This window comes from Rhinatrema bivittatum, chromosome 9, assembly GCF_901001135.1.
Source record: "Rhinatrema bivittatum chromosome 9, aRhiBiv1.1, whole genome shotgun sequence".
NCBI classification, from domain to species: Eukaryota; Metazoa; Chordata; class Amphibia; order Gymnophiona; family Rhinatrematidae; genus Rhinatrema; species Rhinatrema bivittatum.
The window spans coordinates 198,208,500-198,235,848 of record NC_042623.1 but is presented as its reverse complement, the minus strand read 5'-3'; the positions used below and the strand labels follow the sequence as shown (position 1 = coordinate 198,235,848).

Here is a 27,349-nt window from a genome sequence, read left to right as displayed (position 1 = left end):
CATCCTCCAGCCTTTAGAGACCTACATTGTTTATCCCATGCCCCTTTGAATTATTTTGGTTTAAAAAAGGGTTGGATAAGTTCCTAGAGGTTAAATCCATAAACTGCTATTATAGCAATTAATAAGCAATAGTAGCTTGTGATCTGTCTAATGTTTGGGTTCTTGCCAAGTACTTGTGATTTGGATTGGCCACTGTTGGAAACAGGACCCTTGGTCTGACCCAGTATGGCATATCTTATGTTCTTATGACCATGTTCTTCTTCACCACCTCCTCCAGAAGGGTATCCAGGCCTTCACCTCTATCTGTGAAGAAATATTTCCAGACTGTGGTTCTGAGTCACCCCCCCTGGAGTTTCATTTCATGACCCTAGTTCTATTATTTTCTTTCCAATGGAAAAAGTTCAAAGTCCATACATCACTGAAACCTTTTAGGTTATTTGAAGGTCTGTATCATATCTGCCCTGCAACTCTTCTCGGGTATACATATTCAGATCCTTCAGCCTCTTCTCACAGGTCTTCCAATACACACCCCACACCATTTTCGACACCCTTCTCTGGACCGCCTCCATCCCGACTCTATCCTCTTTTGAGATGCGGGCTCCTGACCCAAACAATACTCCAGGTGAGGCCTCACCAAGGACCTGTACAAGGGCATTAACACCTTTTCCTTACTGGTTATTCCTCTCTCTATGCAGCCCAGCATTCTTCTGGCTTTAGCTATTGCCTTGTGACATTGCTTCACCATCTTCAGATCCCCAGACACTATCACCCCAAGATCCCTCTCTTGGTCCGTGCACATCAGTTTTCACCCCCATCACATACAGCTCTTTTGGATTACCACATCCTAGATGAATGACTCTGCACTTCTTGACATTGAACCCCAACTGTGATATCTTCAACTACTCTTCAAGCTTTCTTAAATCACTTTTCATCCTCTCTACTCCTTCAGGTGTGTCCATTCTGTTGCATACCTTAGTATCATCCACAAATAGACATATTTTACCCTCTACCCCTTTCGCAACGTCGCTCACAAAGATAATGAACAGAACTGGTCCCAACACAGATCCCTGTGGCACTCTGCTTAACACCACTCTCTCTTCAGAGAAGGTTCCATTTACCATTGCACGCTGTTACCTATCAGTCAACCAGTTTGTAATCCACACCACCACCTTCTTGGAGCTCACTCCCAAGCTGTGAATAAAATGAACAAGCTTCCTATGCAGAAGCTTAACAAAAGCTTTGCTGAAATCCAAGTAGATCACATCGAGCACTGTTCCTCGAGCCAATTCTCTAGTCACCCAATCAAAGAAGTTCAGATTTGTCTGACAAGACTGGTGAATCCATGCTGCCTTGGGTAGAGCAACCCACTGGATTGTAGACAGTTCATTATCCTTACCTTCAGCGTCTCCATTAATTTTCCCACCATCCACCTAAGGCTAACCAGCCCGTAGTTTCCAGGCACTTCTCTGCTACCCACACCCCACTTCTCCAATCTTGCTGCACCACTCCCATTTCCAGAGATCTACTGAACAGGTCCCTGCAGGGGACCCGCCAGCACATCTCTGAGATCCCTCAGTATCCTGGGATGTACCTCACTGGCCCCATGGCCTTGTCCACTTTCAGTTTGCCTAGCTCTTCCTATGGAAAAAGAGTTTTGTGTCCACCATCCCCATTTACAATCTTGTCTACCAGCAACGGTCTGTCTCCAGGGTCTTTAGTAAACACTGAGCTGACGTATTTGCTCAATACTTCTACCGCTCTCTCTCTGCACATTGTTCCTTGTCATCTTTCAATTTCACTAGACTACTTTGGACCTTCCTTCTTTCTCCGATATATCTGAAAAATGTTTTATCACCTCCCTTTAACTCTTTGGCAGTCCTCTCTTCCACTTGACGTTTTACTTTCCTGATTTCTTTCCTCATTCAGATCCCTTTTCCTTTTCTTGACAGATTTAGCTATTGTAGCCTCTCTCACCTCACCTTTTAACCATGCCGGTAGTCGTTAGCCTTCCTTCCACCCTTTTCTAATGCATGGAATACATCGGATCTGGCCTTCCAAGATGGTATTCTTAAACAAAGTCCATGCCCGATGTAAACTTTAAACCTTTGAAGTTGGTCTTTTCAGTTTTTGCCTAACCATTTTCCTCACTGTATCAGTCTTCCTTTTGAAAGTTAAATGATATTGCAGTAGATTTCTTTAGTTTATTTATTTAGGTGTTTTATATACCGTCGTTCCAAAAGATCACAACGGTTTACAAAATCAGTGTCTTCCCTCCAGTTATTAAGTCGAATTTGATCATGTTATGATCACTATTGCTGCTACCTCTTGCGCCAAATCCTCTGTTCTAAGGACTAGGTCTAAAATAGTTTCCACTCTTATAGTTTCTTGTACCAGTTGCTCCATTAAGCAGTCATTTATTTCATTTAGGAACTTTACCTCTCTAGCATGTCCCGATGTGATATTCACTCCGTTAATACTGGGATAACTGAAATCATCAATTATTACAAGTGCTGCTGATTCTGTTAGCTGTCCTAATTTCTTTCGGCATTTCATTGGGCTATTAATCAATTTTACTTAGGGAATAGCCACTGCTATTGCATCAGTAGCATGGGATCTTCTTAGTGTTTGGGTAATTGCCAGGTTCTTGTGGCCTGGTTTTGGCCTCTGTTGGAAACAGGATGCTGGGCTTGATGGACCCTTGGTCTGACCCAGCATGACAATTTCTTATGTTCTTATGGTCTTTGTTCATTCTGACCAGGTGGATAGCAATACATCCCCTACTGCTATTTTCTTCCCCTTTTCACCTGGAATTTCTATCCCTAAAGATTCAACATTGCATTCTGTTTCCTGCAGAATTGTTAACCTGTATTGACTCAATGCCCTCTTTAATATTATAAGTACCATCCCTCCACGAATTTCAATTATCCTATCATTTCAATATAATTTGTATCCCGGTATTAGTGCCTCGTTGGTTATCCTTCTTCCACCAGATCTCTGAAATGCCAATTATATTTGACTCTTCAACCAGTGTAATGTACTCTAACGCTCCCATCTTTTTTTTTTTAGGCTTCTAGCATTTGTATAAGAACATACGAAAATGCCATACTGGGTCAGACGAAGGGTCCATCAAGCCCAGCATCCTGTTTCCAACAGTGGCCAGTCCAGGCCATAAGAGCCTGGCAAGTACCCAAAAACTAAGTCTATTCCATGTTACCACTAATAATGGCAGTGGCTATTCTCTAAGTGAACTTAATAGCAGGTAATGGACTTCTCCTCCAAGAAGTACATTTTTTGCTGAACAACCTGCTTATCAGTTCACAGGAGTAATTTGAAATTGTTCTGCTCTGTCTGTTCTTTTCTTAAAGGCACCTGGACCACTTTAGCATTTACTGCAACCTCTCTATTGGGATACCCTAACTTTCTGGTTCTGTTCGTATTCTTGAAAAGACACATCATCCCAAACCATATGCTTTTGAGTGACTGTGCTTTCCCTCCCATCTAGTTTAAAAGCTGCGCTATCCTTTTACGTGTCAACAGCCTGGTTCCAGTCTGGTTAAGACTGAGCTGATCCTTTTGGAAAAGGCCCCACGTTCCCCAAAATGAAGCCCAGTTCCTAACAAACCTAACACCTTCTTCCCTGTACCATCATCTCATCCATGCACTGAGACTCTGGAGCTGTCTGCCTCCAAGGCCTTGCACATGAAACAGGGAACACCTCTGAGAATGGATGTCAACTTTCTACCTAAAATCCTAAATTTGGTTTCCAGAACCTCCCTCCTGCACTTTGCTATGTCATTGAACTCCCATGAGCAGGGAGAGTGGAGGTGGAACAGTGCCAAGTATACCCCACACTGAGAGGACCAAAGCCGCAAACATACCAATAAAAAGAATTCAAAATAGTTACTTAGAACAAAATCAAGTAGTAAAAAAAAAAAAAACCCCATAAAATATTTCAAAACAGACTCAAATAATACCCAATAATTAAAACTAGTAAGTATTTTAAAAAATTCCCTGCTCTCCATACCTGGGAACTTTTGAATTCCAGATGCCTGAGCCTATCATGGATCAACAGACAGAAAGGGGGTTTGTTGCACATACAGTCTCTCGCTCACACACATGTACTTGTACATGCGTGCTCTCACACACGCCCAACTGTTGCTCTCTACATGCACGCAACATTCTCAGAGCCGCAACCCATATCTTCAGGCCACACTGGGATGGGGTCTGCCATGGCCCCCAGGGCCTTTCTTCGGGCTGCAGCGGGAAAGGTGATGCTGGTGGTGCCCAGGGCGACTGCCTGGTGCATGCTACCCAAAGGCCAACACTGCTCACACACCAGTCACTGTCACTCCCCCTCCCGTCTCTTCCTCTTACTGTCACCTGCTCCTTCCCAGACCAGTCTCTCTCTCGCTCTGTCATCCCTACTCCCAGATTCATCTCCCTCTCTCGGTCACTGTAATTCTCTCTCTCCCCAGACCACGCTCTCTCATCAGTCGCTGTCACCTCTCCCCAGACCACTCTCTCATCAGTCGCTGTCACCTCTCCCCAGACCACTCTCTCTCATTCTTGCTCTCTCTAGTCACTGTCCCTCCCTCAGTCTACCTCTCTCTCCAGTCAGTCACCCCTTGCCCCCAGACCAGTCTCTCTCCAGTGTCACATCTTGCCCCAGAATGGTCTCTCTTCACTCTTATCACTCACCCCCAGACCAGTGTCCTCTGGTCACTGTAGCCTCAGAACAGTCTCTCTCTCTTTCCAATCACATCACCCCTCCTCCAGACCAGTCTCTCTCTTGCTGTCGTTGTCACTGCCTCCCCCAAAGCATTTTCTCTCTCACCATCGTCATCCCCTCTCCCCACAATCACTCCTCCCCCTCTCTCCAGTCAGGTACTCCCCAAACCAATCTCTCTCCAATCACTGTGTCACCCCCTGCCCCCAGACCAGTCTCTCTTTCTTCTCATACCTCAAATTATTGCCATCCCCTCAGACTGGTGACTCTCTCTCCAGAAGTAGAATCAGATTGCATTTGGCCAAATTCAGAGGCTCCAACAGGAATTTATCACCAACTCACATCAGCGCTGCTACTAAACAGCCTACTCAACACTTTGCTGTTTGCACCAGATCCCCTGCTCCTCTCTCCCTTTGGCTGCCTCCCTACCCTGCCCCAACCTCCAGTCCCTGTGTGCTGCTTTGCAGTGATGCTGCTGCCTCGGCTCCTTCATAGCTGCACCTCTATGACTCCAACTCCTTCCCCCGACACTCCATCGGCAATCAGCTCAATTTCCTGAGACCCCTGCTGGGCAACAGGGAGCAACAGAGGGGATGGACAGGGCTCAACTGAAGCTGAGCATTGAAATGCCACCAGCACTGCAACTTTTTTAAAATAGTAATGCTCGCCCTTTTTTTTTTTAAGTTTTGCTCTGAGAGATACCACAGGGACATGAACTGGCAGACAGGGCACAGGCATCAAGTAATGCAGTAACTTGGGCAAGCAAGGCAAAACCAGCAAAGGGGATCAGTCTGCACTTTACTGCAGCCCAGTCCCTTGCTCAGCAAAGCTCTACAGCACGAGGTAGAAATAAATGGTGAGACTGCGCACTATGGTGATGTGGGACGCTGCACCCACTGCTCACCCTCTTTGTTGTTTTAAAACGTTTGGTGTGTGTATTCTATTTGGTTCATGTGAGGCAGACGCTGCAGGGAGGAAAGCGATATATTTTACCACCTCAAAACTCTGCTTCCTCACCCTGCCTTATTACAAAACTGCCCCCTGCCCATAGGCAAATGACAGGGGTAGGGGACTTCATCCCCTGGAAATCAGATAGCAGCAACTGTGGGTATCTCAGCTTGTGTGTGCTTTCACAATCTGGCACATGCCTGCCTTACTGTGCCTAAACCCACCCCTCTCTCTATGCCCAACATGGGCCACAAAATAGGCATCACTGAACACAGCCGGTATGAGACAAAAAAAAAGAGAGAGAGGCGATGGCTTCCAGCTTGAAAAAATCCTGGTACTAAGCAACATACCTTTGGCATTAAATATGACTTTGAAATGAGGGCGACCTTAAAAGTCTGCACATCCGTAACAATCAGACATCCAACACGTGCTTTAGATATTTAGAAAGAAAAGAGAAAACTGTTACATGACAAGGACGGTACCAGCATCTCCTCTGATTATACCTGCTCTGCGTCAGCTCGCAAACCCTCAGGAAGCCACAACATCCTGTTTCGTGTCTCAGTCCCTATCAATCATCCTTTTTTTTTTCTCTTCAGCCTAAAAACCATCTTTTTCTGAACGACCAGGGGTTTACACTACAGATGCTCTCAGCAGTGCTAGTCTGAAACGCTGCAAACCCAAACCAATGCTGCGGACCACACACCCGCTCGCCTTTCTAGAATCAGCACTGAACCAACTTCCTACCCCAAGAAGGAAAGGGAAAAAAAAAAAACAAACAACATAGCATTTCGCAAGTTCCATTTGACAAATCTCTCAGGCCCCGGCCGAGGCCGCCGAGACTCTGCAGCGTTTCGTACCCGGCAGAGCAAACGTCTCCTCAGCCACCACCTCCCTGCGCCGCTCCGACGGCCAGAGCCGGACTCAGAGGAGTTTCACTCCGGGCTCCTCCTTGCCTGGGGCCCGTGGCTCGTGCACCGCCCTCACCTGGGGGGGGGGGGGGGGCCGGCATGGGGCCTTGGCGCCGCTCGCGCACTGGGCAAGGGCAGCGCCTGCGCCGGCCGCTTCCGGGACTCGCCGAAGTCCGAGGGCAGCGGGAAGCGCCGACCGGCTGCGGCCCCTGGGGAGGGTAAACGGGGCGGCCCCCCCCTTACACCGGGCTTCCGAGCCGGGCCGCCGCGCAGCCACTTACAGATCTTGCCCCGCAGGCTCTGCAGGACTCGGATTGTCTCCCTGCCGTTCTCTTCCGCCATGGCCTGCGGCTGCTCGCCTCTTCCTGGCCTCGCGCCGCACTCTGCCTGCGCCGGAGCGCCCAGGCCCCGCCCATTCGTGGGCCGAGCGCGCTCCGGTTGGGCAGCTGAGGATGGGCGGGGGGGCCGCCGGCCGGCTCCGCGCTCGTAGAGGTTCTGTAGGCAGCGCGCGCCTTCCCCTGTTTGGTTGTTGTCACGTGCGGCGCTTGAATGCCTATTTGTAGCACTGCCAAGCCATCTAGTTTTGTGTGCCTCTGCTTCCCTCTTTGGTATTTACTTGTAGGTCGGTTTTTTTTTTGTCTTAATAAATTATTTCATAAATTGACCCCATCAGTTATCTAAAAACTTATGGACTTTTTATTGCAACCAAGCCCTCCAGGGCCAGCTCAAGGCAAGCGGCGCCCTGAGAGTAGGGAAGACATCGGGCACCCTCCGTCCCAAGGTGCAGAGACGGCTCAAAGCAATCTGCTGCTGGACGGAGGGATGAGATGGCCTTTCTCCAAGGGTACAGGTCAAATCATCAAGACGGCCAAGGTGTGGGGGCGGTTTCTACTTGGTCTGGTCCTTTCCCTGATTTGAAATGCTGCAGAAAGAAAAAGCAAGAGTCAAACTTAAGAACATAAGAAATTGCCATACTGGGTCAGGCCAAGGGTCCATCAATCCCAGCATCCTGTTTCCAACAGTGGCCAATCCAGGCTACAAGTAGCTGGCAAGTCTCCAAACTCTAAGTAGATCCCATGCTACTGATGCCACTAATAGCAGTGGCTATTCCCTAAGAATCAACTTGATTAATAGCAGTTAATGCACTTCTTCCCCATGTACTTATCCAAACCTTTTTTAAACTCAGCTACTAACTGCACTAACCACATCCTCTGGCAACAAATTCCAGAGCTTAATTGTGCCTGGAGTGAAAAAGAATTTTATCTGATTAGTTATAAATGTGCTACTTTCTAACTTCATGGAGTATCCCCTAGTCCTGCTATTATCTGAAAGAGTAAATAACTGATTCACATTTACCTGTTCTAGAGCTCTCATGATTTTAAAGGCCTCTATCATATTCCCCCTCAGCGATCTCTTCTCCAAGCTGAACAGCCCTAAGCTCTTTAGCCTTTCCCCATAGGGGAGCTGTTCCATCCCCTTTATCATTTTGGTTGCCCTTCTCTGTACCTTCTCCATCACAACTATATCTTTTTGAGATGCAGCGACCAGAATTATACACAGTACGCAAGGTGCAGCTTCACCAAGGAGCGATACAGACGCATTATGACATTTTCCGTTCTATTAACCATTCCCTTCCTAGTAATTCCTAACATTCTGTTTGCTTTTTTGACTGCTGCAGCACACTGAGCCGACGATTTCAATGTATTTTCCACTATAGAAATGAAACATAGAAACATAGAAATGACGGCAGAAGACGACTAAATGGTCCATCCAGTCTGCCCAGCAAGCTTTCACACTTTTTTTTTTTCCTCATACTTATCTGATTACACTTGGCCCTTAGTAACCTTTTGGTTCTATTTCCCTGACGTCATCTCGGGGGCCAGCCAGACTTTCACGCCGGAGGCCCTTTAAAAGAGGAGCCCTACGCGCGCACGCGCGAGCCTAGGAGGCAGGGTCAGCAATGCCCGACGGCGTCTCCCCCGTGGAGACGCCGCGATGTAGGCCCGAACAGCCCCAGCGGATCCAGCGGCTTGGGTGGCGTCCCACGAGGGAGAGGAGGTAAGGGTCTGGTCGCGACCGGAGCCGCAACAGGCATTCCAGGCATCCACCACCCTCTCCGTGAAGAAATACTTCCTGACATTGGTTCTGAGTCTTCCTCCCTGGAGCTTCAAATCTTGACCTCTGGTTCTGCTGATTTTTTTCCAACGGAAAAGGTTTGTCGTTATCTGCGAATCATTAAAACCTTTCAAGTATCTAAAAGTCTATGACACCTAGATTTTCCTAGGTGGTAGCTTCTAATATGGAATCTAACATCATGTAATTACAGCCTGGATTATTTTTCCCTATATGCATCACCTTGCACTTGTCCACATTAAATTTCATCTGCCATTTGGATGCCCAATCTTCCAGTCTCACAAGGTCCTCCTGCAATTTATCACAATCCACTGAATAATTTTGTATCATCCACAAATTTGATAACCTCACTCGTCATATTCCTTTCCAGATCATTTATAAATATATTGAAAAGCACCATTCCAAGTACAGATTCTTGAGGCACTCCACTGTTTACCCTTTTCCACTGAAAAAATTGACCATCCTACTCTCTGTTTCCTGTCTTTTAACCAGTTTGTAATCCACGACAGGTCACTGCCTCCTATCCCATGACTTTTTAGTTCCCTTAGAAGCCTCTCATGAGGGACTGGCAAATGCCTTCTGAAAATCCAAATACACTACATCTACTGGTTCAATTTATCCACGTTTATTAACCCTTTCAAAAAAATGAAGCAGATTTGTGAGGCAAGACTTGCTTTGGGTAAATCCATGCTGACTGTTTTCCATTAAACCATGTCTTTCTATATGCTCTGTGATTTTGATCTTTAGAATAGTTTCCACTATTTTTCCCAGCACTGAAATCAAGCTCACTGGTCTATAATTTCCTGGATCACCCCTGGAGCTCTTTTTAAATATTGGGGTTACATTGACCACCCTCCAGTCTTCAGGCACAATGGATGATTTTAATGGTAGGTTACAAATTTTAACTAATATATCTGAAATTTAAATTTTTTAGTTCCTTCATGTTGTGGGAACGCTGGAGGCAGTCCCATCTCTGGGATTTCGTGTACCCTTGGCCCACGACACCGCTGCAGAGGAGCTCCGGCAAGCACCATGGCAGGCGAGGAGTGTCCAAGCACAGGCTGAAGCTGGAAGTACTGGAGGTAGAGCCCTGGCCTCTGCCAAACCTGTACCCATCAGAGAAACCCAACAACACAGTGTTGGTCTCTGGAGTAGCCCACCGGCCACTCAATAGCCCTTTCAGACCTGCCGCATGGGAGCACCAAATGCGACAGGATGGACAATGGCTGAAGAGTGTAGACATCAGACGAAGATATCAAATGAAGACGAAGACTCAGGATATGTGAGGGTTTCACGGAGACTTGGTTTCATGAAGAGACGAAGACAAAGACTTGAAGGGCTGAGATGAGACGCAGGGTAATCAATGATGAGACGAAGACTCGTAGGCTAAGACAAGCCTTGGTTATATGGAGGACTCAGACGGAGTCACAAGGTTTGAATTGCCACATGGAGTTCTGAAGTGGTACTGCCACATCACGCACCCTACACTACCAAGCAAGGCAGGTCACGGACCACATTCGCATGCCCCCTACCCTACCAAGCAAGGCAGGTTGCGGACCATGCTCTGAGGTCTCCCAAGCCAGGTTGCTTGAAGATCCAGGAGGAAGACATGAAGAGTCCAGCGATGCCTGAACTGAGACGCGCCCTCCCGGCCAATTAAGGCAAGGCGCGGACATGCCAGGATAAGCAGAGTTCATATCAAGCGGAGGCAGGTGCAAGAGGCTCCAAAGATCTGGACAGGATACAGGATGAGGAGAAGACTTCAGGATCTGCACCTGAAGCTTGAAGATAAAACTGGGGTTCCAGCTAAGGAAACCCGCAGGATCCAGGGGCTCAGAGTGCGACTCGGCGTGTAGCTCGAGGGCCTCTGAGTATGGACGCTAATGCCGGGAGGATAAAAGTTGGGATCAGCTGGAGTATTGAGGTGTCAAGAGGAAGAGCATCTGAAGATCTGAAGAACGAAACATCAGCAGATCAGGGAAGAATGAAGACATCAGGACAACTGGAACTGACGAGACGAAGACGCAGGGTGAAACAGGAAGGAAACAGCTTGATCTTCACCTGGAACTGGAAAGAAGCAGCACTGTAAGTGCTGCGATCATTAGACCCGCCCCCCCATGATGTCACTAACATTGGACAGTTAAGACAGCCTCAACACCAGGCGTCGCATGTGGGAAGCCAGATAACATCAAGGGGCACCCTGCAGCGCTTCTCACGCCACAGTCATGGGAGGGGAAGTGAAGGAAACAGCTTGATCTTCACCTGGAACTGGAAAGAAGCAGCGATGTAAGTGCTGCGATCATTAGACCCGCCCCCCCATGACGTCACTAACATCGGACAGTTAAGACAGCCTCAACACCAGGCGTCACACAACAAAGGGGCTCTCCCCTTTGTGCACCCCTTCTGCAAACCTTTGTGTATATGTAAAAATTTATTTTTATGTTTCCTTTGTTAACTAAGCTGTTTCATTGTATTCAACTAAGGAATTTTTTCCTGCTTTTTCTGTTTCACTGTAAACCGGCATGATTTGCATTTAATGCAAGCATGTCAGTATATAAAAGTTAAAAATAAATAAATAAACAAACAAGAGACTGTGACGAAGATGAAGACGTAGACATGGAATTCCAATGAAGAATGTGGAACAGAGTGGCAACGAGAAGCTGTATTGAAGAGAAGTTCAAAGGAGGACTGGCTCCTTGCGAAGGCAAGGAAGAAGTGAAGCCAGGCCCTTTTTATAGGGCTGAAGAGGCGACTCCCTGGATGACATCAGAAGTGTACCACTCCCTTGCTTTCCCTTTAAGAAAAGAGAGGAGGCGCGGCCTTGCCCTTTAGGAAGAAGGGGCAGGACCTTGAAGAGCGGCGTCCCTGCCGCTGAAGAATACAAGAGCAGGAACTAGGCCTCAGAGCAGGCCCCACAATGGTAGGCGGCTTCCCTGCCGCAGAGGGTGGACCAGAAGCAGCTCCTGCCACGAGGAGAAGCTGGGGGCGGCCCCAGCCAGTGAAGAGGAGCTCCAGGCGGCCTCCCAGCTGCAAGAAGAGGAGCGAGGACGACGTCCACGGCTCCTGCTATGAAGAGGGGCCCGCGGACGGAGGATAATTCTGGGTGGTCCCCTGGTCGCAAGAAGAGGAGACGGTCGGTGGCTCCTGCTGCAGGAAAGCCCCCGGCTTCAGCGACCTCCAGGAGCTTCCGGTTCAGGTCTAGCTTATCCATTCTGCATCAGCCACGCGCCCTTGCTTGTGGTGGGCACACCTCTCCGGGGGACCACCGGAGGCCCACCTATGTCCAGGCGGTCTGGTTACCCAAGGGCTCAACCTGCGGAAACCCCGGACTGTTATTTGTGAAGCTCCAGCGAGCCTCTGTCTCCTTATGTGCTCCGCCTCCTGGTGGCAGGCGCTCTCTGGGTCCAACCAGAGTGCCGTACCAATCCTGCACCAGGCCAAGGGTCCACCTCCAGCGCTACACTTATAGAATGAGTGGGGGTATCCATCTGTAAATTTGGATACCCCCACCCATTCCTTAAATTCAGTATATCAGGCACTTATGGGGATAATTTGTGAGAAGGCAATCTTAATCCACAATAATAAAAACTAATAAAGGATAAAAAAAAATCTCCACTCTGCATACACAGGAAATTCTGATTTCCAGATAACCTAAGATTATCGTGGAATAGCAGGAGTTGTGGAGGACCGTAGTTACTCTCAAACTTTCTTCTCTCTCTTAACACACACACACACACACACACACATGTTCAATCACTGGATCATCTGTCTCACTCACACACACACACACATGCTCAATCACAGCAACATGCTCTCTCTCACACACACACACATGCTCAGTCACAGGAACATGTTCTGCTCTAGAACACGCACACACACTGACTCACAGGAACATACTCTTCATATACACATACATGCTCAATCACAGGAACATGCACACATACATGCATAAGCTCAATCAGAGGAATATGTTTTCTCACAAACACACACACACTCAATGATGGGAACATTGCGCTCTCTCTCTCATATACATGCATGCTGAATCACAGGAATATGCTCTTACTCACATACACACAATCACAGGAGCATCCTCTTTCTCACACACATACACACAGGCTCTAACACACATGCTCTCAAGTACACAGCCTCTCTCTCTTGCACACACACTCAAGCTGTCACACACATTCTCACACACAATCTCACATACAAACACACACACTCATACATACATGTTCTCACACACATTGACTGTCTCACCCTTTTACGCAAACATGTTCTCACATACACCCTCTCTCTCCATCAAACACATACACACAGAGGCTCTCATACATATCCTAGCAAACCCTCACATGCTTTCAGTACATACCCTCTCTCACACACATATGCTCCCACACAGGTTGTCTCTCCCTCACACATGCATGCTCCCACAGGTGCCCTCTCTCAAACACACACATATATGCACACACTCTCTGTGCCTCCCCTCTCTTATGGAACTTTTCTTCAAGGCCTCTGAATCTTCCCAGGCTGCAGTGGGATGGCTCCACCACAGTCTGCCATGCTTCTTGGTGCCGCTGTGCAGGTCGTTTTCCTCCTGGTGGGATGTGGGAATCCTGCCAGCTTCTCATTAAATTTTTAGTGGCTGGTTTGCATGCTCACTCAAAGTGAGGCAGCCGTGGCAGGGGTATTTTTAGGCACATGTGCTGGCTGCTCCTAGAATTCTGCCACGTAAGGTTGCTGCCTCACCCTGCCTCGTTATAGAATCACCCCCAAGCCCCCACTGTTTTCAAAAATTGCTTTCCCTAAATCTTACCTTAGTAAGACTGCAGCACTGCCAAACTAAGGGGGTCATTTTTCAAAACGCGATGGGCCGTTATCACACGCATTAAGGCCTTCTCGCGTGCCCTAACGCATGGGATAACGACCGCATCGCAGCGATATAATTTAAATGAGGGGAAGGGTTTGAGCGGAATTTTAAAAAAAATGGTGGGGCTGGTTGCGCTGCGGGTGATAATATTTTACACATTATTGCTGGCAGTAGCACCGAAAATAGCTACACCTTTTGAAGCAACATGGGGGCAAAAACGCACCGCCACAATGCGGCACGGTGCACACTGTCATCCCCCGCCCCCTTTTCTAGCCACGGATCTTCACTCTGCTATATATTTCTAGCGGAATGAAAAATCCTATGGTGAGCGAGACAAAAAATGTTTTAACACGGGCAAGTATAGGATGCTTTACAAATATGCAAGGCACCCACTGCTCTCATTACACCAACTTTTGGCGACACACTCCTTACATGACCTTCATAATAGGCATCATTGTGCGGTAACTCGGGCACGGGCACGGACACAATATGGCAATGTGGAGATGGATCACGTTGCTATAGACTATCGGATGTGCAATTTGGACAAATAACAGCCATTACAAACTGGATTCATGAGCTAAGTGATATTCTTTATATAACATAAGTTCATTGAAATAGTGGCAAAAGCACAGAGCACTTTAAATTTTCAGCACAAAAAATTTTTAAAAAAATATATGGACTGACCAATGATTATAAATAAGGCAGAGTGAGCAAATGGTACGAGTTACCGCACAATGATGCCTATTATGAAGGTCATGTAAGGAGTGTGTCGCCAAAAGTTGGTGTAATGAGAGCAGTGGGTGCCTTGCATATTTGTAAAGTATAATTTGTGCCCTTGCTTGAGTATAAATGGAGTGTCAGTTAAAGGGTTTTCGACTGTTTGCAAGTATAGGATGCTTACAGGAAGTGTATAAGAACCTTGGAGGGTGTGGAGAAACATAGAAATGATGGTAGAAGAAGACCAAACGGACCATCCAGTCTGCCCAGCAAGCTTCGCACTTTTTTTTTTTCTCATACTTATCTGTTACTCTTGGCTCTTAGCAACCCTTTGGTTCTATTTCTCTTCCACCCCCACCATCAATGTAGCGAGCAGTGTTAGAACTGCATCTAAGTGAAATATCTAGCCTAATTAGTTAGGGGTTGTAACCGCCACAATAAGCAAGCTACACCCATGCTTATTTGTTTACCCAGACTATGTAATTTAGTCCTTGTTGGTTGTTGTCTGTATATAGATCCACTTTTCTTCATCTCATACTTTTTCAGTTTTTAATAGTCATGGTGTAAGGATGCATTGAACATGGTGTGATATCCTTGATTTCTATGTTTAATAGTCTTATGATTGATCTTTTATAAATTTGGCTTACCCTTTTTGAACCTAATACTAGAGCCTTTCACAGGGCCCCTTGACAATTAGTTCCACAGGAAAATTAACTATGTGTTGTGTTATGAGTATTTCCTTTTGATTGTTTTAAACCTCCTGTCTTGTAATTTCATCTGGTAACCCTTTAGTTCTTCAAGTATTAAGACTATGGGCTTGAATAACTCACAAATTTGGCCTCTGAAGAGCTGAATAGGAGCTGTGGCCACAGCTAGAGGGGATCCTAGGTTGCATAGGGAGAGGTATAACCAAGGAGGTGCCTCTGTATAAGTTATTGGCGAAACCTCAACTAGAATACTGTGTCCAGATTTTAGGGCTGTACCTCTGAACGGATGTATATACAAAGAGTAATAGCAACTGTATGCAGAGAAAAGTTACAAAAATGGTGCAGGGTCTACACCAAAAGCCCTATGAGATGAGAATTAAGAGCCTAAATATGTATGCCCTACAGCGAGAATAAAGACATTTCAATATGTCAGAGGCCTTTAAATATCTCAAAGATATAAATAATGCACAAGAAGCAAACCTTTTCAGAAGTGATCTGAAACAAGGCTCCAATGTGAAAGACTCGGGAGCAACATCAGAAAATATTTCTTCTCTGAAGGTTTGGTGGATGCATGGAATGGACTCGCATATTATCTTTGAAAATTAGTGTAAAGACTGTGGATAAAAAGGCTCCACAGACTTTGAGCTGATGTGGGCAGTTTTAAATTTCCCTCCTAAATGACTATTTATTGAAAGATGTAGAGTTTAAAGAGGAAATTAGCTGGAATATTTGCATATTCTTTCAAATAACAATGAAGAAATAGGGCAACCAATAAATTGGAATATTTTAATTAAAGGCCGCTTAATTGAGAAGACACATCAAATGAAAAGAGACAAAACAAAAAAAGACCAAGTGCCCAGATTAATGACTTAGAAAAAATTCATAACCAAAATGTTTTAAATAAAATATTGTATGGCAAGAGGGAAATTGCAGTAATTATTAATAGAGAAGACTGATCTTAACTTGACATGAACAAAGCTATTGTATTATTAAAAAAAAAAAAAGGCTACAAGGCAGAAAGGCAGTTTATGCATTACACCTGCATAAACTGACAGTAGCTAAGAATTTTTATTTTTTTTTAAATAGTCAAATGCTTACTAAAAAATGAAGTAGTCTGAGACAGATTTGCAGTCTTTTAAAGTGCATTATACACTAGGGATAAGAGTATTCAAGAACCTAATATTTGCAGGTATGCTTCTTATCTTCACTACAAAGGCTGTCACTGATTGTGCAAACTATAAACTAATTAGAGAAAGCAATTTCTCCCGTTGAGGTGTTCAGTGCTATCAGAATTACTAAATGTAAGAATACATTATAGAAAACCAGTTTTCCAAGATGATGAAAACATTGGAGCGTCACATGGAAATTTGGCTACACTATAATATTTCCTGGTTCAGTAGAATTCCTTTGATCAAGACGAGTGCCCCGCCGAGAATCTCATATCTGTTTCAGACCTTACCAACTGAAATCCCAAAATCCGATTGATCAGGATTTCAGAACAAGATTCTCAGGTTTGACTGGAAGGGTAAACTACCTTAATTGCTAAATCTGTCTTACATTTGGAAAGGCAGGGGGATTAGCAGTTTCAGATTTACAAAGACATCATCATCGGTGTCATTTTAGGACGGCAGCAGCATGCTATGTGCTGACAGAACGCAAGGCCTGGGTGCCGATTGCACAATCTGTGGAGGGCACAACTGATTTTCGGTTGCTCCTTTTGGATTCCCAAGAGTCTACAGACCTCAAGGGAGGAGGTCGATTTACCGTGCCTCTCACACTGAAGCTCTGGGGCAGTATCAAGAAATAAGATTAGAACTCTTTCAGAACCGCAAGTGTTTCCTTCAGATCAATTTATTTTTTTGAACAGGTCAAATATCCAAGACTTGTTTAAAAACGGGTAAAACTTGGGATAGGTACTTTGGAATAATTATGGAAAATAGGAGGATGATAGGTTTTTCAAAATGTTAAAACATACAGTTCATATGGAGTGGATGATTCAGATTATTTTGGATTCCCCCCATACAGTCCATTTTGTTAATATAGAAGACTTTAAGGATGGACTTTCAAACCCTTGGACACTTTTAGAAGATATATGTTCTAACTATAAGTCCTCAAAGGAATTGCAAAAATATACCTCAAAGCTTAAAATAATTATAGGCCAGAGTGGGAAAAAGAATTGAGATTGAATGGACTGAATAATGGAAGATGGAATTAGTGGATCTTCCATATCAGCTAATTCATTGGGAGATGGATTCAAAGTTCTTTATCGCTGGTAACTAATTCCTGTCAAATTAAATCAAATATTACCCATCTTCATCTCAACAATGTTGGCGCTCCTGTGAAGGAAAGGACACCTTGGCTCACACAGATGTTTGGAAATCCATAAAATATATTTTTTTAGGAATTGATCTTCCTCGGGACCCGGCTATACGGTGATTGGATTTGCTTCAAAACAGATCACAAGAACACAAGAAAATGCCATACTGGGTCAGACCAAGGGTCCATCAAGCCCAGCATCCTGTTTCCAATAGAGGCCAATCCAGGACATAAGAACCTGGCAAGTACCCAAAAACTAAGTCTATTCTATGTAACCATTGCTAATGGAAGTGGCTATTCTCTAAGTGAACTTAATAGCAGGTAATGGACTTCTCCTCCAAGAACTTATCCAATCCTTTTTTAAACACAGCTATACTAACTGCACGAACCACATTCTCTGGCAACAAATTCCAGAGTTTAATTGTGCGTTGAGTAAAAAAGAACTTTCTCCGATTAGTTTTAAATGTGCCCCATGCTAACTTCATGGAGTGCCCCCTAGTCTTTCTACTATCCGAAAGAGTAAATAACCGATTCACATCTACCCGTTCTAGACCTCTCATGATTTTAAACACCTCTATCATATCCCCCCTCAGTCGTCTCTTCTCCAAGCTGAAAAGTCCTAACCTCTTTAGTCTTTCCTCATAGGGGAGTTGTTCCATTCCCCTTATCATTTTGGTAGCCCTTCTCTGTACCTTCTCCATCGCAATTATATCTTTTTTGAGATGCGGCGACCAGAATTGTACACAGTATTCAAGGTGCAGACTCACCATGGAGCGATACAGAGGCATTATGACATTTTCCGTTTTATTCATCATTCCTTTTCTAATAATTCCCAACATTCTGTTTGCTTTCTTGACTGCCGCAGCACACTGCACCGACGATTTCAATGTGTTATCCACTATGACACCTAAATCTCTTTCTTGGGTTGTAGCACCTAATATGGAACCCAACATTGTGTAATTATAGCATGGGTTATTTTTCCCTATATGCATCACCTTGCACTTATCCACATTAAATTTCATCTGCCATTTGGATGCCCAATTTTCCAGTCTCACAAGGTCTTCCTGCAATTTATCACAATCTGCTTGTGATTTAACTACTCTGAACAATTTTGTGTCATCTGCAAATTTGATTATCTCACTCGTCGTATTTCTTTCCAGATCATTTATAAATATATTGAACAGTAAGGGTCCCAATACAGATCCCTGAGGCACTCCACTGTCCACTCCCTTCCACTGAGAAAATTGCCCATTCAATCCTACTCTCTGTTTCCTGTCTTTTAGCCAGTTTGCAATCCACGAAAGGACATCGCCACCTATCCCATGACTTTTTACTTTTCCTAGAAGCCTCTCATGAGGAACTTTGTCAAACGCCTTCTGAAAATCCAAGTATACTATATCTACCGGTTCACCTTTATCCACATGTTTATTAACTCCTTCAAAAAGTGAAGCAGATTTGTGAGGCAAGACTTGCCCTGGGTAAAGCCATGCTGACTTTGTTCCATTAAACCATGTCTTTCTATATGTTCTGTGATTTTGATGTTTAGAACACTTTCCACTATTTTTCCTGGCACTGAAGTCAGGCTAACCGGTCTGTAGTTTCCCGGATCGCCCCTGGAGCCCTTTTTAAATATTGGGGTTACATTTGCTATCCTCCAGTCTTCAGGTACAATGGATGATTTTAATGATAAGTTACAAATTTTTACTAATAGGTCTGAAATTTCATTTTTTTAGTTCCTTCAGAACTCTGGGGTGTATACCATCCAGTCCAGGTGATTTACTACTCTTCAGTTTGTCAATCAGGCCTACCACATCTTCTAGATTTACCGTGATTTGATTCAGTCCATCTGAATCATTACCCATGAAAACCTTCTCCATTACGGGTACCTCCCCAACATCCTCTTCAGTAAACACCGAAGCAAAGAAATCATTTAATCTTTTCGCGATGGCCTTATCTTCTCTAAGTGCCCCTTTAACCCCTCGATCATCTAACGGTCCAACTGACTCCCTCACAGGCTTTCTGCTTCGGATATATTTAAAAAAGTTTTTACTGTGAGTTTTTGCCTCTACAGCCAACTTCTTTTCAAATTCTCTCTTAGCCTGTCTTATCAATGTCTTACATTTAACTTGCCAATGTTTATGCTTTATCCTATTTTCTTCTGTTGGATCCTTCTTCCAATTTTTGAATGAAGATCTTTTGGCTAAAATAGCTTCTTTCACCTCCCCTTTTAACCATGCCGGTAATCGTTTTGCCTTCTTTCCACCTTTCTTAATGTGTGGAATACATCTGGACTGTGCTTCTAGAATGGTATTTTTAACAATGACCATGCCTCTTGGACATTTTTTACTTTTGTAGTTGCTCCTTTCAGTTTTTTTCTAACAATTTTTCTCATTTTATCAAAGTTTCCCTTTTGAAAGTTTAGCACGAGAGCCTTGGATTTGCACACTGTTCCTCTTCCAGTCATTAAATCAAATTTGATCATATTATGATCACTATTGCCAAGCGGCCCCACCACCGTTACCTCTCTCACCAAGTCCTGTGCTCCACTGAGAATTAGATCTAAAATTGCTCCCTCTCTCGTCGGTTCCTGAACCAATTGCTCCATAAAGCTATCATTTATTCCATCCAGGAACGTTATCTCTCTAGTGTGACCCGATGATACATTTACCCAGTCTATATTGGGGTAATTGAAGTCTCCCATTATTACTGCACTACCAATTTGGTTAGCTTCCCTAATTTCTCTTAGCATTTCACTGTCCATCTCACCATCTTGACCAGGTGGACGGTAGTATACCCCTATCACTGTAGTCTTCCCTGACACACAAGGGATTTCTATCCATAAAGATTCTTACTTGTGGCAACAGCATATTGTGCAACCGCAATGAAATGGAAAAAAAAAAGCTCCCCTGTTCAGAATGACGCAGCGGCTGTCTAAAGTACAGGATATATTTCAGCGATGGAAAAACTGACCCATGCTCAGTCTGCAATCCCTGTCTTCAGTATGTGGAAAAGAAGTAATGACTTGGCTGTGAAATTCCTGGACTGAGACACACCTATATCCTTCCTTCTTGGTTTGGTTTGGTTTTCCATGTTTACCATGTGGAAATGTATTTGAAAATGACTCCCAAGATGCAATTTTCAAGCTGTCTGCAGTCCAAAGGCATATAAAAAAAATACAAGAGAGACCAATGATTATAAATGAATTGGGTATTAATCAACTTGATGGTTAACTGAGCAAAACAATATCTCTTTAACCACATTTTCAAATTAACCCGGTTAGATGTATGAAGGTCTTAAAACATTTTTTTCTGTCTTGGTATTCCAACAAGTTCTAATATAGGTGGTTTTTGATTTTATGTTCTTGATATCTTGTGGCATAGTTCATATTTCCTTGAGTAGATCTCTCTATAATGGCCCCAGAAGATCCATGCCCACCTTTTCAAAAGGGGTCTTGATTATGGGCATTGGTATGAGAGGTGCCGCATCTACGCCGGCAGGCTTTGTTAGTTGGCAAGTAGGACAGGACCGGTAATACAACTGGACCTGTTTATGTAGACCCAACCAATAGAATTGAGCCAATATTTTCTCCCGAGTCTTTTTCTTCCTCAGGTGACCCCCCCTAGAAGGTGGCTGTGTGCTAGTTGCATGATCTTCTGATGATACGGGTTGGGAACTAGGAGTTGTTCTATCAATTCCCCCACTACACTTCCCTTTGTGACTCGGTAAAGTAGATTCCCCTTTCATCACAAAATTAAGGTGGAATAGGGTCTGTAAGCTATGTTCCAGAGGCTACCTTTCAGTTCACCCTCTGTATATGCTCCTGGGCTTGCTTAAAGGACTCATCCTCCCTCTGGGCTTGCCTAAAGCTCCCCAGGTCACTTCCTTTTTCCCACTCAAAAGGGCCAGGTAAGACATTCTTGGTGGATGGCTGTTCTTCCCCTTACCCCGATCCTTCCGCCTTGGCTGCCTCTAAATTAGCAGCATAAGTGTATTTGTCCTGTAGGCACTGCCTCCTGGACTTAGGAGTCTTGGAGTCTTTATGATGGAGATCTGGATCATCCAAGGGAAGTTCTGGAAAGTCCAGTTCTTCATTGATGTGGTTGAATGAACACGTTGTGAGCTGGTTCCAGAGGCTCTAAGCGTTTGGTCAGTCCTATGACCAGGCGTAGGGTAGCCAAGGAAGAACTCCCACCTCAGTTTTGTCTTGGCCGACCACGGTCTTCCGTTGTACCCAGCTTATTGGATACTGCTGTTGGTCCCCATGTATGCCTGCCAAGGTCATTACTCTGTCATAGTCAATCTGGAGACACTTCACTAACTCTCTTCAAATGAGCATTTTCACATTCCACTAATGCTTGCGCTAGAACGCCATCTAGCTCAACCACAATCACAAAAGTAGAGACTCCTTGGCTGGGGACATCCATGAAATTACAAAATTGTGGGGCCACAACATTAACATCCATAGGCTCATCTTCCCTATGGGAACAGTCTGGCAAAATGACCATTTTCTTCACAGCTGAAACATGGCGGTCTGGCTGAGGGTTGTGGTTGAGGTGAAAACGCCAGCTGGACCTGTGCTACCGGTTGCATGGCCTCTGGCTCTTAGGACTGTCGACCTCTACCCTGGTCGAGTGGCTATTATCAGGCATAGTCTGGGCCTGATAATAGGCCTCAGCTTCTTCCAGCACCTTTTCAACCATAAGGTTTGGGTGTCAGCAGATCCACTGCCGCATAGGCCATTCTAGGCTGTCTAGGACCGCTTTGGCTACATCCACCCTGGTCTTCCCTTCTGGGTTCAGCCACTTCCAAGCAGCATCTTTAAGTCTATGGAATAAGTTCCTTGTGTTTTCTCCAGCCTGTAGAACTCCCTGTCAAAATTGCTGTTGGTAGCCTTCTGGGGTGAATCCCATTCGCTCTAGAATGGCGGCCTTGGACTTCCTGGTATGCGGTCCTCCCTTCTGGATAGGCAGTCTGGAAGACATCTTGACTACTCTCAATAAGACTCCCCAAATAGGTAGTACACCTATCCTTTGGCCAGCCTGCCAGTCGAGCTGTGCGCTCAAAGATTTTCAGGAAACTATCAGGGTCTTCTCCTGGGGTCATCTTAAGTAGTGTCTGGGATACAAGAGGTAGATTAGTTACAGTGGTTTGCACAGCTTGTGCTATCTGGGTTAGTACCCAATGCTGCTGCATCACCTGCTCTCGCAATGCCTGCTGCTGATCAATTTCCAATTGTAGAGCATTTTTTAATTGTTGCTGCCCTGTAGCAAGGACCTGGATTACCTGCTCCATCTTCCTTGTTTACTGAGCTGCCTCCAAACTATATACCTCTCCGGGGAAAGAAGGGCAGGGGGACCAAAAAAAATGCCTGCTGGCCTGTCCAGCCTTACATACTGTTTTGACCCCTGACTACACAGATGGGGCTAGCCCCCTTAGCCTATTGTATGAAGGCTGGGTGAGTGGAACTGGGATGTCCCAGGAAAAAGAAAATAAAACTATGTAGGGTTTTTTTTCCTGCTATTGCGACTGTTGGCTCTTGCCTAAACGGGAAGCACAGACAAGAGATCCCACTGCTACTACCATATATGTTAACTTGGCAATAGCGACTTGGGAAACAGCTGAAATGAATAAGAAGGCAAATTCTGGTCATTTAGGTGCAATTTATTTACAGTGAAAGAAAAGTCAAACAAACAAATGCAGCTCACCTTAAGTTCAGGTAGCACACAGACATCACACATAGCAGCTCTTTGCATGGAATGGGTTCCTGTCTACTCCACAGGGCCTCTCTAGCCCTTCTTGTACACTGGTGAAGGCTCCTCCCTTCACCCAGGATTCCTTACAGGTCTGGATCTTAAGGAAGACCGGGTGAGACAGCTTTACCCGGTCCCTTAAGGTGGTCTGATGGAGTTTCCCTTAGACTCCCTCACAATCCACAGAAATCAATATGAAAGTTGCCTTCTAAACATTCTCCTTTTACATCACAAAAAAAGTATTTGAAGTTCATATAAGCAAAAGTAGGATTAAGATTGTGGGAACTGAAATATACGAGTTCATGTCCTATTATCTTTCATGTCATACCTTTTCAAAAATTAAGTAAAATAATGCTGTTGTCTTTGTGTCATAAGGAATCACTTTTATGATACAGAAAACTTTGGTTGACCTCAGCTTGTGTTGGGCCATTGTCATATAGGTGTAGCAGAAAGGGTTGAAGTGAAGAGAAGGGCTGTGAAAAAGAAGCGCATTTTACAAATGGCTCTCCTTCTTGCACGAAGTTTAGTTGTTTTCTTTTTTTGCTGTGACACCATGAGCAGTCTTTAATGGGCTAGAGAACAGACTCAAGCTGTACTCTGGCTGTTTTCTCATGAACTATTTATTGATTACAGAAAAATAAAACAGAAACAGCTCTGCTTACCTTAGCAGCTTTAAAAAGCAAAACGACAGCAATGCAATTCACAACTAGTCAGTATTGACCTTCCCTAGGTTTCTTTCTCTTCCCTGGGGCCTTGTGTTCTCCCTGGGCCTAGCTTCTTATCCCCTTCTAAGGAAAATGCTCTCACATCAGAACTCCCTTCCTAGCTATGGCTTAAGGTGGACCAGACTATATACCTGGTTCTGAGCTTTTAAGGAGGGTCTACCATACACTACTTTACATACCCTCCCGCTCAGCACAACTTTGTCAGGTAGAGTATCTGCCTTTATCCGGGCTAAATCCTGGAGAAGTTCACCAGACTGTAAGCCTGACATCACAAAGTCCCTGGCAGATATCTTTCCTGCAACCATGCACTCTCTTTTCTTGTTCCCCAAGATCTTCTGTCCGGAGCGACCTCTAGCCACTAAGACTTCTTGAATTTTCTACTCCAGTGCTGCCTCTGTGGCTTGTGTACGTCCCCCATGGGAAAACGTCCAGAGAGGATATCTTGAAGCTGTCTGGGCTGGCAAGACTGTCCATGAGCTGGCTTTACAGGGTTTCAAACTGGCAACAACTGCACCCTTGAACCAAAAGATATAGAAGCTTGGGATGTATTCTCACTTCCATAATGGCTTGCCCTGCCAGAGTCATCAGCATAACCCGACTAGCTGGGTACTGCTTCTGGGCATCATGTATACAGGTGAGTGTCACCTTCTTTTTGTAATTGATCTGCTTTCTCTGGGCTAGGTCGTTACGGATGACAATCTTTCCAAACCCTGAATCTACCAGAGCGTGGATGGGAACCTCATTCAACTCAAATGGGGATCATGAAGTCCAAACCTCCCACACAGACCATCTACCAAACTACAGATTTGCATTTTCACAAAAGTATACACCTACTCTCGCTTCTCAAGTCAGAGGCCAGTCCTTCACAATGTGCTCTTTTGCTGTACAATGGGAGCATGCCTGTGAGACTTGCTCCATCCTAATTTTAACAAGGGGGTTCATCATTCCCTTCCTTCATTTGACTGTGCTCCTTCTTATGGAGTTTCACTAGCTTGTGCTCCCATTCTAGATCCTCAATCCATGGACAATGCTCAACAACGTGCTCTTTTACCACACAGTAAAAGTAGGAACATGCCTGTGGGGCCTGCTTTACTGCTTCTTATAAAGAGTTCCTTGTCTCTTATTTCTTATGGGACAACACTTGTCCTCATAGCCATACCCGGCACAAAGTGAGCAAAAGGAGAAAGTGTCCAGACCCTTCCTACTCAATTGGGCAAGTACCCGAGGAACTTCTTTCCTCCTCTAACTCTATGATCGTCCTTGCTGTGAAGGTCTTCGTTTGTCAGTGGACGCTTTAGCCTCTAGTGCTGTCTGTGTCACCAAGATGGTGTCCATGGCTTTGCTTCCTTAGTATCGACAGTCTTGGGCCAAAGGACCTCTCTTTCCACAGTTGAAGCAAGCTGGGGAGTCTGGGAGTCAGTGATCTGAGTATGAAACCAGAGCTATCCTGGTTTGAGGAGCATTAAGAATATAAGAACATAAGAAGTTACCTTACTGGATCAGACCGAGGGTCCATCAAGCCCATCATCCTGTTTCCAATAGAGGCCAATCCAGGCTACAAGTACCTGGCAAGATCCCAAACATTAAATAGATCCCATGCTACTGATGCCAGTAATAAGCAGTGGCTATTCCCTAAGTCATCATAATTGCAGTTTATGGATTTCTCCCTCAGGAATTATCTAAACCTTTTTTAAACCCAGCTATATCGAGTGCCTTATCCACATCCACTGGCAATGACTTCCAGAGCTTAATTTTGCATTGAGTGAAAAAGAATTTTCTCTCATTTGTTTTAAATATGCTACTTGCTAACTTCATGGAGTCCTTGTATTATTTGAAAGAGTAAATAACCGATTCACATTTACCTGTTCATGTCCTTTCATGATTTTATAGATCTCTGTCATAGCCCCCCTCAGCTGTCTCTTCTCCAAGCTGATCAGCCCTAACCTCTTTAACCTTTCTTCACAGGGAAGTCGTTCCATGCCCTTTATCATTTTGGTCACCCTTCTGGAGTCCTGCTCTCTCACTGCTGTGCCAGGGAACCTATGCAAATTGTCTTTCTGGTTTCCGCACCAATTCTGACATCGATTGAGCCTGATGGAAGGCCACTTTTAACGCTTTCTCCAGGGTGAGCCCCGGGTGCTGACATACCCAATTCCCCATGGGCCAGGTCATCCCATCCAGGAGCTGCTTCAGGAAGACCTGATTGGCTTCTTTGAGGCTTGTCTTTACCTCTGGCTGTAGCTATTTTCTTATGCCAATGAAAAAGGTTTCATGTATTTTTCCCGGGCTATAGGGTGCCTCTCTAGAACTGCTGCTGCTATGTTTCCCTAGTGTAACCCACCCTTTCCAGAATGCTGGTTTTAACATTCAAATAGTTAGTTCTCCCATCTGAATTGACAGTTTGAAAGGATGCTTAGCTTTTAGGGGTGGGAAGAAGTACAAATTTTGTTTTGCTTTTTGTTTCATTTTCTTGGGGGATCTTTTTCTCCATGAATTTCATTTCATCTAATGAGAGCCAGACATCCGAACACAGCCTCTGGGTTGGGCTCCATCATTGGGCCTGAGTCCTAGCTTAAGGCATAGCCCAAGCATCGTGACCCAGCATCCAAGCTGGGCCTCAGCAATGGGCCTGGGCCTAGGCCAAGGTCCAGGCATCTGGACCCAGCCTCTGGACTAGGCCATGTCAAAGCAGGTAAGTTTTAAACATTTTCAGGGCCTGGGTCTTTGCTCGGGTCTTGTCCAAGTCCTTGTCCATTGGGCCACAGTCTAGACTGAGACCCTAGCGTCACTTTCAGGTCTGTTCCCTATGCAAGACCCCTGCTTCGGGCCTAGGTATAGCCCCCCCCCCCCCCCCCCCGATTTTCAAAACAAAAAAACATTTCGACGAAGGTTCTTTGGAAATTAAATCATTCCATTTTGAAAACAATGTGAAATGAAATAGGAAATGTTGTCTTATTTCCTATTTTAATTCTTCCCAATGTCCATTCATACTGGCTTTTGCCTGTAAGTAGATTTGCCAGGTACATGGTCCAAGTAGTCAAGCAAGCAAATCTTTCAAAATTCTTTAAGAAAACAGAGTCCTCATCTGCCTTCATTTTAAACCAAAGAGGAGGTGAAGGGCTCATATGGGTCAGGAGACATGTTCTGGGTGTTTGGTGTGTATGAATGTATTGGTAGGGTGTAGATTTCAGCATTTGGATAAGAAAATAGTACATATTATTAAAGGAGATTTTTCATGTACATCTGAGAAGGTGGTATATGCGGTTGTGTGCCCATGCTGATTAGTATATGTCGGACATACTAAGCAGATGATCCGTCAAAGGATTATAGAACATAAGAGTAATATTCGTATTCAGAAGGAAGAAGCTCCTCTTGTGGCTCATTGGATTAGTGCGCACCACCAGATTGATGGCCTGAGATTCTTTGTTATAGCACAGTGTATAGAAAGTCAGAGGGGATGCCACACGGTGGCTTTGGCGTACGGAACAGAAGTTTATTTACAAATGGAATACTGTACATCCATGGGGCCTCAATGCCAAGCATTAACAATCATAG

The 27,349-nt window shown here is 44.9% G+C and overlaps 1 protein-coding gene across 1 annotated transcript in view; it reads right to left on the bottom strand.

Moving 5' to 3' along the window:
• The window catches only part of RASA2 (RAS p21 protein activator 2), a 223,099-nt gene extending 216,031 nt beyond the window's left edge, over positions 1–7,068 (bottom strand). The window contains exon 1 of the mRNA XM_029615728.1: positions 6,864–7,068. Coding sequence (XP_029471588.1) covers positions 6,864–6,924 — 61 coding nt within the window. The 5' untranslated portion in view covers positions 6,925–7,068. The remainder of the gene's footprint in view (positions 1–6,863) is intronic.
• Positions 7,069–27,349: the final 20,281 nt, after the last annotated feature.